The 13,620-nt window shown below is 40.9% G+C and overlaps 2 protein-coding genes across 2 annotated transcripts; one reads left to right on the top strand and one right to left on the bottom strand.

Annotated features, from left to right (window-relative positions):
• LOC8086035 (scarecrow-like protein 34) lies at positions 1,846-4,780 on the bottom strand. Its single transcript, XM_021461523.1, has one exon. The coding sequence runs from the start codon at positions 4,528-4,530 to the stop codon at positions 2,110-2,112; it is 2,421 nt and encodes an 806-aa protein (XP_021317198.1). The 5' UTR covers positions 4,531-4,780; the 3' UTR covers positions 1,846-2,109.
• On the top strand, positions 9,675-12,260 carry LOC110435690 (40S ribosomal protein SA-like). Its single transcript, XM_021461610.1, has 5 exons — positions 9,675-10,037; positions 10,657-10,919; positions 11,005-11,202; positions 11,315-11,516; positions 11,911-12,260. The coding sequence occupies exons 1-5, from the start codon at positions 9,890-9,892 to the stop codon at positions 12,012-12,014; spliced, it is 915 nt and encodes a 304-aa protein (XP_021317285.1). The 5' UTR covers positions 9,675-9,889; the 3' UTR covers positions 12,015-12,260.

Raw genomic sequence — 13,620 nt, 5'->3', positions numbered from 1 at the left:
AGGTCTAGTATATAGCAGCTTGATGGATGGAGTATGAGTTCTGCTTAAAGGAAGATCATGTTGATTGGACTGCATTTGGACAGTCGCAAAACTGAATGGTCTAGAAGCAGGTTGATGCAGTTCAGATCTTTATTACCCTGTTTCTTATACATGCATTTTCACATATTACATTCAGTGAGTGCCTCAATCCAGATCAATCTAGTCCATTTGAGTAACGAAATAGCAACGAAAATTCATATGATTTAGCACACAAACATGACGATCAAGATCCCCTAAATTTCCTTTGAAAGCAAATTAGTAGATTGATGGGTAAAATTCTGCAACAAACAGAAAATCACATAGGAAGATCTATTTATAGGCAATTGGAAAAATTTACTACCCCTCAATTCCATCCAAACACGACAGGTTACTGCCGAACGGACAAACAGCAATTTCATCCAAATCCTCAGTAATAGATTTCACTGCCATGCTTCAAGAACAAAAAAAATCCCCATCTAAATAGTAGTACAAGAAACTACCCTCATTGATGAGAATCTTTACGACCGGCTCGCGCTGCTCGTCCCACTCCATCATGCAATCGTCCAGCCCACAGACGCACGGCAGCGCCCGCTGCTCCTTCTCCTCTGGGCCACTGCCGGAGCTAGCGTTGGGGATGTCGAACCGCCGCCTCATTGTGGATGGCTGACGCTGGTGCCAGATGAGGGGGAGGGGAAGGAGGCAAGTCGGGAGGGTGGCAGGAGCTAACGCTCTCCATCTCTGGGTAGGTGCCAGTGGTGATGCTGCTCATTGCCGCGTTGCCATGGGCTTGCTCTGAATACGGCATCAAGCAGGAAGCGGAGGCAGGAGAGGAGGAGGAGCGCGACCTGGCCACCGAGGACGAGGAGGACGGCGAACACGGAGAAGCCGTGGTAGCCATGGAGGCAGGGCCGCCGCCGGTGGTTCCGTTGCGGGTGAGGGTGAGCGCGGGTGAGAGAGGTGACAAGAACGGGCCACCGGTGCTAGCCAAGCCTGGCTCCCATAAAACGATCGCCCCCTGCGTTTTTCTGGAGCCTGGCTTCAGACTCAAAACAGGACAACCAAATAGCACGAAGGTGGCTTTATGGAGCCTGGAGCCTGGTTGAAACTTAGCCACACATTCAAACACACCCTAAATTTGCGACTCTGTATTATATGCACAGAAGTACAGAATAAAAGACAGATCTTACCTGCTTCTACCCGCTTCAATTTTCCCAATGTCAGCCAGTCATGATCAACTTGTCCACGTTTGGTCAGGTGCTCTCCCCTGTTCCACACACGGACAGATGAACCAAACTGTTAGTGCTACAAACCTGGAAAAGAAATAACACAAGACATACAACCACAAATGCTAAGCCTGTGAGATTGAACAAACAGGCAAAAATATTGCATGAGGAAAAACATAGTGCAAGAAATGACTAGTGCAAACAAGAAGCATCAGGCTTTGAACAGTAAGTTTATCCAAGGCAACTGTAGCTTTATTGAAGATCGGTACAATAGAATCCTAGCAGATTGCTGCAGACGATCTTTATTTATTGTTAATATATGATAAAGAATCATTACAAACACCACAAAAAAACATCATAACTGTCAGATGCATACATTTGAATGCATCCTCCAGCAGATCCAAGTCTGACTCTTCCCATATTGCAGAAACATCATCACATAATCCTGAATCTAGTGAACACATGTAGCTGTACTTGTCTGGATGAGAAAATGATGGAAGATATCCAGCCAAATAGAATACTTTGATTAAACAGAGCAACTTCGATAATCACGCCAAGGGAAATGCCAAGAGTCTAATGATACAGAAGAAACAGAACTGGAAGAGACACATAAAAAGTCGAATAAGTAATCAATAAACTTGTTTATCAGTTACAGGTGGTGTACACATCACAATTCTGCAAGATATCTAGAACTATATCTACATTCTATGTAGCTCTAAGCATCTATTGTTCTACTTATTTCTAGCTTACAAAGTTTCAGCACTAAAACCCTCTAGATGCCGGGTCATAGTTTGGTGGTAAAATAAAGACAGACCATCTATTAAACATCAATATCATTCATAATCCAAAACAAGGCCAAGTGAAGCAGCTAACAGATGGAGTTATTATCCTCAGCAACCCATGTTGACATGGCAAAGAGGACCCGCCCTTTCCATCCCTGCAACAACCATCGATGATCCTCATCGATGAGAAAGTCTTTGTGGTAATACTTCTTGACCTTATCCCTCGCAAGCTTTACAATCTCTGGATTCAATGGTAGCTGCTTGAGCCCAGCCCGGTGGTTCCGCACCTGCCATTGCTTATAAGTCTCAGGGCGATCCAACCTGTCTGCACCCTCACAAGCAATAACATTCAGGGCAGATCGCCCAACAATATCCCGCTCGATCAGCAGCCGTACATCATTGTCCCGGGGAATGGTTGCATCCAGCATGTCAAATAGTGCTGAGTAGTAGAACAGTGCCTCCCGGAACCGTGTCAGGAAGAATGGAGCACCAAATGTGCCACTATGGACAATCTGGATGAAAATATTGGGTTGCATCTTTCGAATGTTGTTGAGCACCAAATCTCTGGGGCTTGGGGTGTCAGCGTCAACACTCTCATCCATCAAATTGCTGAAGTGGCACTCGCTGTTCACAACAAGCACCTCATCTGGATCAATGTTGAGGTCCTTAGCACAGATCGTCTCCCACTTTGCTGCTATAGCATGGAACTTGAATGGCACGCCGAATTCACGGGCACAGTTGCTAAGCCGGCGGCCCGTTTCTTCAATCTGGTAGGCTGGGCGGAACCCAGGTTGCGGAAGGTCAATGCCAGTGAACCTCACCTCTGGAGGCCCACCTTCTCTACCTGCTAGGGAATTTAGCAAACCTGGCCACTGTAAACCATGCTGTACACCATATGCCACAATGTGCAATTTGCTCCTCCCTGCCACGGAATCCATGATGTTCCTGTTGGAGAAGAAGATATGCACCTTATTGAGGCTGATGGCCGCCAAGAATAGCTTGTATGCCTTGAGGAACTCCACAACCGATGTCCGTTTTGCCACGAGCGACTGGTACACCTGGCTCCCTGTGCCAGCAAGTCGCGCCTCCAGTCCTTCTGCAAAACAATAGGCCAACCTCTCTGAGGCATCCCCTCTGAGAGAGGAGTGCTGCTTGATCTGTTTCAGCATCTCGGTTGCACTTCGGCGATCACCAGTGGCCATTGCCTGTGCGCAATGGATGAGCATGGTGTGCAGGTCAACAAACTCGTTCCCATGCTGCTTCCCCCGCGCCCCCTTCCCACTCACCCTCCTGGCACTCTTCTCAGACTCGCTATCCATGGCGATGCGAAGATCCTGCATGTTTTTCAAGAATCCATCATGTTTGCCGGACATTAATTCGTCGAACAGCTCACTAGCACCGGCTTCTTCCTGTTCAGGCATCATCAGTTTGCTGTTTCTGCCTGTCTCCACTTCCAAGTCCTCTTGGGAGTGATGGTTCTTGCGGCCCCTGCCATTGCTAATTCCTCGAAACAATGATATCCCATCCACCTCCTCCTTTTTTTTGAGCGAAACCTCCTCCTCCTTCACTTGGGTAGCAACAAAGGCAGTGGACGACTTGATGTCTCTGTCTGTAGGCAAGGATTGGCCAGAGGTGTCGTCAAGGTTGATCAGAAGGCTATTGTTGGTGGGCAAGAACTTCTTGGCCTCTTCCATGCCTTTGAGGAACGCCATGTTGAGCATGTCCATATTTTCCCCATTCTGGGCACCGAAGAAGGCTGAGAACAGCGCGGCATGGTCACCATCACCAGCAGGCAAGGTGGTGGACTCTGTCTTCGTCTCCTCCGCGCATGCCGAACTCTGGATGCCCACGCCATCGCCGGCATCCTGGGCAACGAGGGAAGCGCGCTGCTGTTGGGCTCCACCACCGCCAGCTTTCTGGGCGGTGAGTGAAGCGCCCAGCCGTTGGCCTCCGCCGCCGCCGGCGGCATCCAAGAACGCCGGACTCGGCTGGAACGCGGCGTCTTGCCCCGGCGAGAAGACGGCGTTGACCTCGTCGGCGGTGAAGTCATCGAGCCCCACCCCCATGTCCGGGTACGGAGGGGAGCGCAGCAGCTGGGAGAGCTCGATTGGATCATAGGGCCAGGTGGGGTCGGCAGATGCGGGGGCGGAAGAGGACGAGGAGAAGGTGGAGCTGCCGCCGGTCCCTGAGCTGGTGATGGCGGCGGAGTCGGATGAGGAGGCGGCGGTGGCGTCGGAGAGGATCTGTGCGTACGGCTGCTGGGCGCTGAGGAGCGCGGGGTGGTCGGGGAACTGGTAGAAGAACTTGTCGTCGATGTCCTCCTCCATGAGCATCCGCGAGATGAAGGGGAGGACGAGGTCGTCGGAGGAGGCCGGGTCGTCGGAGGTCGGGTCATCGCCATCGGGGCGGGGCGTCGGGGGCAGGTCGAGGAAGATGGAGGGGGAGAAGGGCTCGGGGGCGGCGAGGTAGGTCCCCTGGGCCAGGAACTCCTCCGGCGCGGCGGACATGGCTCGCCGGTGGTAAAAATCAGAGCTTTGCGTGGCGAATCAGCCTGCTGCTAGCTTACGAGTGAGAAATGTTTCGTGGGGAAAGGTAAGTGAGGATGGCGGCCGCAGCTTTGACGGAGGCAAATTTGAAGGAGCTGCTGCCTGCCAAGGAGGGGCAACACGGGGGAAGGTTCCAGGATGGCGACCATGGCCGCGACCAGATCTTGTCCACGGCGCGAGGTCCGTGTTTGTGCAAGAACAGCAGAAACAAATCTCAACGTAATCCTGAATACTTTGACTACTTTTAGCTGTCGTTATCTGAATTGAGGGGCGGTTTTTGTTTACTCCTACCCAAAAACCTAAATTTTTTCGAGCCCCGTCACATCGAATCTTTAGACGCATGTATAGAGAATTAAATATAGACAAAAATAAAAATTAATTGCATAGTTTGGTCGAAATTGACGAGACGAATCTTTTGAGTCTAGTTAGTCTAAGGTTAGACAATAATTACCACAAACAAACAAAAGTGATACAGTGTCACGAAATTTTTTCCTTCACAAGCTAAACAAGGCCTTATTTTCAAAAATTTTGCAAAATTTTTTTAAGATTTTTTTACATCAAATTTTGTTGCATATACATGGAACATTAAATATAGATAAAAAAATAACTAATTGTATAGTTTATCTACAATTTACAAGATGAAAATTTTGAGCCTAATTAGGCCTTGTTTAGTTTTCAAAAAGTATGTAAAATTTTTTAAGATTTCCCGTCACATCAAATTTTATGGCACATGTATAAAATATTAAATATAGACGAAAATAAAAATTAATTATACAGTTTGTATGTATTTGTGAGACGGGTCTTTTAAGTCTAGTTAGTTCATGATTGGACAATATTTATCACATACAAACGAATGTGCTACAGTACCCAAAACTAAAAAAAAATTGCCAACTGAAACAAGGCCTTAGGGGGTGTTTAGTTCCACCACTATTCAAAAAATTTTGAATTTTGGTCTATCATTCTATATAATGGAACTAAACATCATACAAAATTTTAAGTAAAAAATAGTTATTCTCTATTTTAGAGTTTGGCCTCAAGAGGTCTTCATGAGGGCAATAAATTATGCATTTTAGATGAAACTAAACATAGGTCTTGTTTAGTTCATCAAAAACCAAAAAGTTTTCAAGATTTCGCGTCACATCGAATCTTGCGGCACATGCATGAAGCATTAAATATAGACGAAAACAAAAACTAATTACATAGTTTGCCTGTAAATCACGAGACGAATCTTTTAACCCTAGTTAGTCTATGATTGGACAATATTTGCCACAAACAAACGAAAGTGCTACAATAGCGAAATCCGAAAAGTTTTCACATCTAAACAAGGCCATAATCTTAAAAATTTTGGCATTTTGCATTCCATCGTTCCAAAATAGTTGGCATTTTGCATTTTTTTAACTAAATACACTCTTAACCTATGGTTGAACAATACTTGTCAAATATAAGCGAAAGTGTTATATGTAAAAAAAGAACACCAATTAAACAGCCCCCGAGAAAAATGGTGCAAAAACCGAGGCTTGTGGCTGTGACACAAAACCGTGGGAAAAATGAATTTGCAAATCAGAATATCACCAAAAGGAATGTTTAGTTCTATGAGCAAAAAGTTTTTTTTGGTGTTGTAGTATTTTTATTTGTATTCAGTAATCATTGTTCAACTATGAATTCAATAGACTCAAAAGATTCGTCTCGCAAATTACTGGCAAACTGTACAATTAGTTATTTTTTATCTATATTTAATGCTCTATGTATGCGCCACAAAATTTGATATAATGAAAAATCTTGAAAAGTTACTTGATTTCTGATGTAACTAAACAAAGCCTAAAATGGAATACTCTGATTAATCAGTGAAACTTCATTTCAGGGCTTAAAGGTCTTGTTTAGTTCGTGAAAAGAAACAAAATTAGATACTATAGTATATGTGTAACTATAGCAATTAATGTCCAATCATAAATTAATTATGCTTAAAAGATTTGTCTCGCAAAATATATGCAAACTATGTAATTAGTTATTTTTTAGTTTATATTTAATACTCTATGTATATATCCAAATATTTGATATAATGGAGTAAAAAGTTTTTAGATAAAAACTAAACATGGCCTTAAAAAATACGATGTCAGACATATATAGGCTTGCACCTAACTAATAACTTCTTGATTGACATACGACAGATCCAAGTGTCCAAACCAAGTCAAACATGTATAGGCTTGCGCCTAACTAATAACTTCTTGATTGACGGATCAAGTATCTATAAACTAAAAGTAGTTCATCTGGTTGATAAGGCATGATTAAAAGTATTCTTCATTAATTTATTGTGAGAGAAAAAATACTACTGAATAATTAGCAGATTCGGCAGATCATCAAGTGAACAAGATGTAAGGGGGTCAGAGTTGACAGATCCAAGTGACTAACCCTAAAATATAGTATGGGTCAGCGTTTTTACTGTTTGTTTGACCTAATTTGTCGAATTTATCAACTATTCAGTAATATTTTTTCTCATAACAAATGTATTTGAATATGAGTACGTGCCCATGCATCTTTAGGGTGTGTTTGCTCTAGTATGAGTTAGAATAGTTGGCTAAAAATGAGAATGAGATTTAAACTCTCCTCCTTCTAGTAGTGCGGATAGCAACTATCTCCTAGAACACTATATTTAATCTATTGGTTTGTTTAAAGGCCTATACATTATGGTTTAAGGGTCATGGGTACTATTGTAAAAAATCACACTAAGGCCTTGTTTAGTTCACCCAAAAACCAAAAAGTTTTCAAGATTCCCTGTCACATCGAATCTTGCGGCACATACATGAAGCATTAAATGTAGATGAAAACAAAAATTAATTACACACTTTACCTGTAAATCACGAGACGAATCTTTTGATCATAGTTAGTCTATAATTAGACAATATTTGTCACAAACAAATGAAAGTTCTACAGTAGCGAAATACAAAAAAAAATTGCATCTAAACAAGGCCTAAGATGTCCACATATATAAACTGAAATAAGCCATCATCAAGGAGCAGCTTATTTTAGAAGCCCGTTAATATTTTACCATATACTACCTATAATACCTATAAACCAGCTTTAATTATATAAGCTATTTTGTTTGACAAACAAACAAGGTAGTAGTCCCTGCCATCGCTCTCTACCTATCGCTGTAGCTAGTCAATTTTTCTTAAAATTAACCATATTTGTAGAAAAATATTAATAATATTTTTATCTATTATGGAAATAAAAACAGTAATTTATCTAATGATATTTGTTATATTTTATAAATATTAATATTTAATTTTTTAGAAACGAAAACAACGGATAAAAAGGGGAAGAATGGAGCAGGTGGCACACGAACCAACATTTCGTTGAAAAGTCAAGCAGTCAGTGTTGACCATACAACCCCCCCCCCCCCCCCCGAAAAAAAGTGTTGACCATACAAAGGCCTTGTTTGGTTCTCCAAATTTTTTGGTTTTTGTACCGTAGTATTTTTATTTTTACGTGTCAATTATTGTCCAATTATGGACTAACTAGGTTCAAAAGTTTTACCTCCCGATTTCTAGACAAATTGTGCAATTAGTTTTTGTTTTTGTCAATATTTAATACTTAATGCATGTGCCGCAAGATTCAATGTGACAGAGAATCTTAAAAAGTTTTTTATTTTTGGGATAAAGTTTAGATCAAAAAGTTTTCGGATTTTGACACTTTAGTACTTTCATTTTATTTGACAAACATTGTCTAATTATGGAGTAACTAGGCTTAAAAGATTTTTGTCTCGCGATTTACAGACAAACTATGTAATTAGTTTTTATTTTCATCTATATTTAATGCTCCATGCATGTGCCGCAATATTTGATGTGACAGAAAATCTTGAATTTTTTTTATTTTTTTAATGCGAACTAAACAAGGCCTATAAAAAATACTGTAGAAGAAGCTTAGAGAACAAGATGATGATCGAGACGATCACTCATCTCAGAGGGGGTTTGGTTAGGGTTTAATATATATTATAATATTTTCGTTTTATTTAATAATTAATGTTTAATTATAGGCTAAATTGGCTTAAAAGATTCGTCTCGTAAATTACTCTTTAGTTGTACTTTTAGTTTTATAAATAGTCTATATTTAATACTTCATATATGTGTCTAAATATTCTATGTGAGATGAGTTAAACTTTAATAGAAAACTAAACGACCCCTTATAAGTATTATAATTAAACTCATACGTTGGTGTATGCGTCAAATTAAGGCCTCGTTTACTTTGCAAAATTTTTTTGTTTTGACTACTATACTATAAATATTATTCAATCATGGTCTAGTTAGATTTAAAAGATTTGTCTCGCAAATTATAAGCAAACTATATAATTATTTATTATTTTTATTTATTTTTAATGTTTCATGTATATGTCGCAAGATTCGATATGATAGAGAATCTAAAAAAAATAGTTTTTGTTGGAACTAAGTAAAACCTAAAGATTCTCAGATACTAGTATTAGAATAATTTATGTAGAAGGTCTAGATGCTTCTTCTTTTATGGATGACCATGTTGACCTTTAATATTATCGACATCGAGAACACGGGACAAGTGCATGTAGAAAGCACCTGTACATTGACTAAATAAAATACTCCCTCCGTCCCAAAAAGAGTGTCGTTTTAGGTTTTTGTGCCACAACTTTGACTTAATTTGTAGAAAATGTGTACAATATTTATATATCTAAATAAATTTGTTAAAAAACTAGACTTAAAGATGTTTCTAATGATATTAATTATGTACTATAAATATTAATATTTTTTACTATATATTTAGTTAAAGTTATTTTTCGGAAAGCGCAAACAACACTTATTTTGGGACGGAGGGAGTATGCAATAAGTATTGGCTCTTTGGTCGTACAATCCTCAGAAGAAAAGAGGTCACTATTTCTGGAACATCCAAATGCTAGCTTCGAACCTAAGCCTGATTGACGCTGACATATAAAGACGCACATGGGTGTGAAGATATCTAGCTAAAAAGATTTATATATATTCTAAAATCATATAGTGTCTCGTAGTATCTGATATGATATTTATCAAGGAAGGAAGGGAGTAGTTAGAATCATAATAATAATCATATAATCATAAAATAATATAGTGCTCCTCCCTCCACTCGGGTCGGCAACTTGGCGTCTGACGGGCCAGAAGAGTGGTGGGCCGGCCCAGACAGGACAGGAGGAGGCCTGTATCTGTATGTAGGAAAGCAAAGCAAAAAGGAAACCCGCAGAGCAGAGCAGCATCCCCCCTCCTCCACCTCCACCTCTCTAGCGCACGGCGCAGCCGTCTGTCAGAAACCCTAAACTTCGGCGATGGCGGCGGCACCGGCAGGCGGGGGCGCGCGGGCGCTGTCCCAGCGGGAGCAGGATATCCAGATGATGCTCGCAGCCGACGTCCACCTGGGCACCAAGAACTGCGACTTCCAGATGGAGCGCTACGTGTACAAGCGCCGCACGGATGGTATAAGTCCGATTCTCTCTAAGACTAACCAAACGTTTTACATCCGAATGCGTCTCGTGTTGGATATCTAGTTATAGATCTACTATTGGGGTGGGGATCTTGCTATATTAGGCTGCGGTTCTAGTTCAACTGAGAAATATCGGCGCGTAGTTTCAGTCGACGACAGATATGGATTCATACGTATGTATAGTTAGTTAAGGTTTTCACACTTATGTGTATGCAATTTCTAGTTGTTAAGGGGTTTCTGGTATCAGTGTGATACACATACTCCTATGTGCGTAGTCTGCTTTAGTATTACTTCTCCAGCATGGTCGATTTGTCTAGCATGAAGATTTTGGAGGCTTTCTGGAGTGTGTGATACACATACGTGTAAGGTAGGTCTAGCTGCGACATTACAAGTGTTATTCGTCTCAATGTCATACCATAAATATGAGCCGTGGGATTGGTTCAGACTAGATTCTATCAAAATTAAAGGATCAACGTATGTCTATGTTGTTGTGTTTGTTTCACTGGAATCATGGGAAGAATGTCTAGTACTTCAGTGCTAACTCAAGTTGCTTATGCTGATCAATTCCCTTTGAATTAACAATAGTGCTGTTGTATATTTTCCTTCATTCAGGTATCTACATTATTAACCTTGGGAAGACCTGGGAGAAGCTACAGTTGGCCGCGAGGGTCATCGTTGCAATTGAAAACCCCCAAGATATCATAGTGCAGTCTGCTAGGCCCTATGGCCAGAGGGCTGTGCTCAAGTTTGCGCAGTACACTGGTGCTCACGCCATTGCCGGCAGGCACACTCCTGGTACATTCACCAACCAGTTGCAAACCTCATTCAGTGAGCCACGCCTTCTTATCCTCACTGACCCCAGGACTGATCATCAGGTAAACCTATATCTGCTGAAAGAGATATTTACTTTGTTGATTGGTTCAGAGCACTTACAAATCTTGTTTGTCAAACTTTGTACAGCCCATTAAGGAGTCTGCACTTGGAAACATTCCCACTATTGCCTTCTGCGACACTGACTCCCCTATGCGCTATGTTGATATTGGCATTCCTGCCAATAACAAGGGGAAACAGAGCATTGGCTGTCTGTTCTGGCTGCTTGCCAGAATGGTCCTCCAGATGCGTGGTACAATTCTTCCAGGACACAAGTGGGACATCATGGTAAATTGATATGATCTGAACTAGTGCCATTGCTAACAATTTCTGACCTGTATAAACAAGGGCATTTGCTTTTTGTCGCTTCTTGAATCATATGCTTGTTTCTCTTTTGCAGGTTGACCTTTTCTTCTACAGAGACCCAGAGGAAGCAAAGGAGCAGGAGGAAGAAGAGGCTCTGGTTGCTCCTGACTATGGCGCAGTTGCAGAATATACTGCTCCAGGGACTGACAACTGGGGCGCTGATTGGGGAACTGGTGAAGCTGCAGCTGCGCCTGCTGGCATTCCAGCTGCTGGTGCAGACTGGGCTGCTGCTCCAGGTCCAGTTGCTCTTCAAATAATAATATATGATTTGCATTTAAAAATGAGTCATTCAATCTCATGCTTGGTTTGTCTAGGGTACAATGTTTAATTGATTGATAGTTGATACCTTTTGTGTGCCTAGAAGTAGCTTGCTATTGTGTCTAAAGCTGGAAGGTGATAATATGTCTTTCTAGCATTGCTTAAAATTCAGTGGACTTTTTTTTATCACAAGTTGCCCTTTGATATATAGGATTTTATGGGTAACTGTGTTGAAGCTTTAGATCGCTGTATAGTATACTCAATAATGTTTGTTCACATTTGCTTGTTTCTTTTATCTTTGTTATCTGGTTATTATCTGCTTGTTTAGTTTCATACACCTGTGGCTCTTACAATTCTGCTTGTGAATTTCAGCTCCTCCTGCTGATGGTGTCTGGGATGCAGCTGCGGCTCCTCCAGCAGCCACCGGATGGGAACAAGGCACTGCCCCTGCCGCGGCACCTACTGGATGGGAGTAAAGAGTAAATCAGCATGGTTGATGGTTTATAATTGTCGTCATCAGAAGTTGTTGGTAGACACTGCTTCAGTAGCAGCTTTGAACTTTTTACGTGCTACTAGATGAGAATCAATGTTGTGTTATTGACTCTGCTGAGACAGCGAGTGAACCGGTCCCCCCTTTTTTGTTATCATGTCAAATGGATAGCTCTGTTTTAAGCGTATTTTGTGAACTGTAAAGGAATCAGAAGGGGTTAGTTGTCTCCTAATGGTTATATATATTATATATATATATATATATATATATATATATATATATATATATATATATATATATATAAGCGAAACCAGGAAGCAAAGAAAACCAGGTAACTTACAATTGAGTCTCTATCCATTGACTAATATGCAATAAATATTTGCTCTTTGGTCCATGGATAACCAAAGCGAATTCTTTGAAAGGTATCCTAGTACCACAATCTTTGGTTTTTTGAACGTACAAATGCTCCAACCTATAAGCCTGGATTGACGCTGATCTAAAGACGCACATGGTTGAGAAGATATCAAAAAAAGACTAATAGTCTAGGATCATAGTATCTCATCCAATTTATCAAGGAAGGTAGTAGTTAGGTCAAGAGAATGATACCTTGATACATCACAGATCAAACTGGCCTTCTTTTTTATATTTGATTGAAAAGGCGACAAAGGAAATGAACAACTACAAACACTCTTGCTCTATAAGGTTTTGAAGGCCGCAAAAACTACATGTTTTTAGCAATAAGATATAGCACCAATTGAAGGAACATCTGGTGGACAAAACCCGTGCCAACAGAGAGTCGAATAAACCAATGAACTACTTGAAAGTAAAGAAATTGATAAATAAATAAATATAATGAATAAGGAAATGAGTGTAGTTTTTTTTAGTGGAAGGAAATGAGTGTAGTTATAAAGATGCTAATTGGTTTTTTCAGGGTGATATTAATTGGGTGGAGGTGAATATCAGGACTGAGCCTATGAAACGATGGCTTGTAGCGCAGGCAGAATGAAGGAACATAGCCCAAGTCAGTTAATTCTAAATGGCCCTAGGTCTTGTTTAGTTCCCAAAAAGTTCTGCCAAAAATTTTAGATTCTCCGTCACATCGAATCTTATAGCACATACATGGAGTATTAAATATAGACAAAAATAAAAGCTAATTATACAGTTTGCCTATAATTTATGATACAAACCTTTTGAGTCTAGTTAGTCCATAATTAGATAATACTTTTATTAAATACAAACAAAAGTGTTGTACCTGAAATTCCAAAAATTTGTCGATTGAACAAGGCCCTAGTATAATCGAATAGGATGCGGCAGACGTGAGAGGCCTACCTTCTGAATGAATGTCCGTCCTAGAGTTGCATTTTTTTAACAAAAAAAATCTGAGAGTCTATGTACAACCTTACTTATTTCTTTGCTTGCAGGTCTCTACGACTCTAAAAGGCGTAGTAGAATTATGGGCGTGTTTAGTAAAGCTTTTCATGGATTCAACTCCTCTTAATAGGAGTCGTTTTCCTTTCTTCAATCAAAATGAACTGAAAGCCAGGACTGTAGCGAGGAGCCGGAGACTGAAGGAGCCCTACCAAATACATGCT

The sequence above is a fragment of the Sorghum bicolor genome, chromosome 5, assembly GCF_000003195.3.
Source record: "Sorghum bicolor cultivar BTx623 chromosome 5, Sorghum_bicolor_NCBIv3, whole genome shotgun sequence".
NCBI lineage: Eukaryota > Viridiplantae > Streptophyta > Magnoliopsida > Poales > Poaceae > Sorghum > Sorghum bicolor.
The sequence above is the reverse complement of the archived record's forward strand: the minus strand, read 5'-3'. Positions and strand labels throughout refer to the sequence as shown.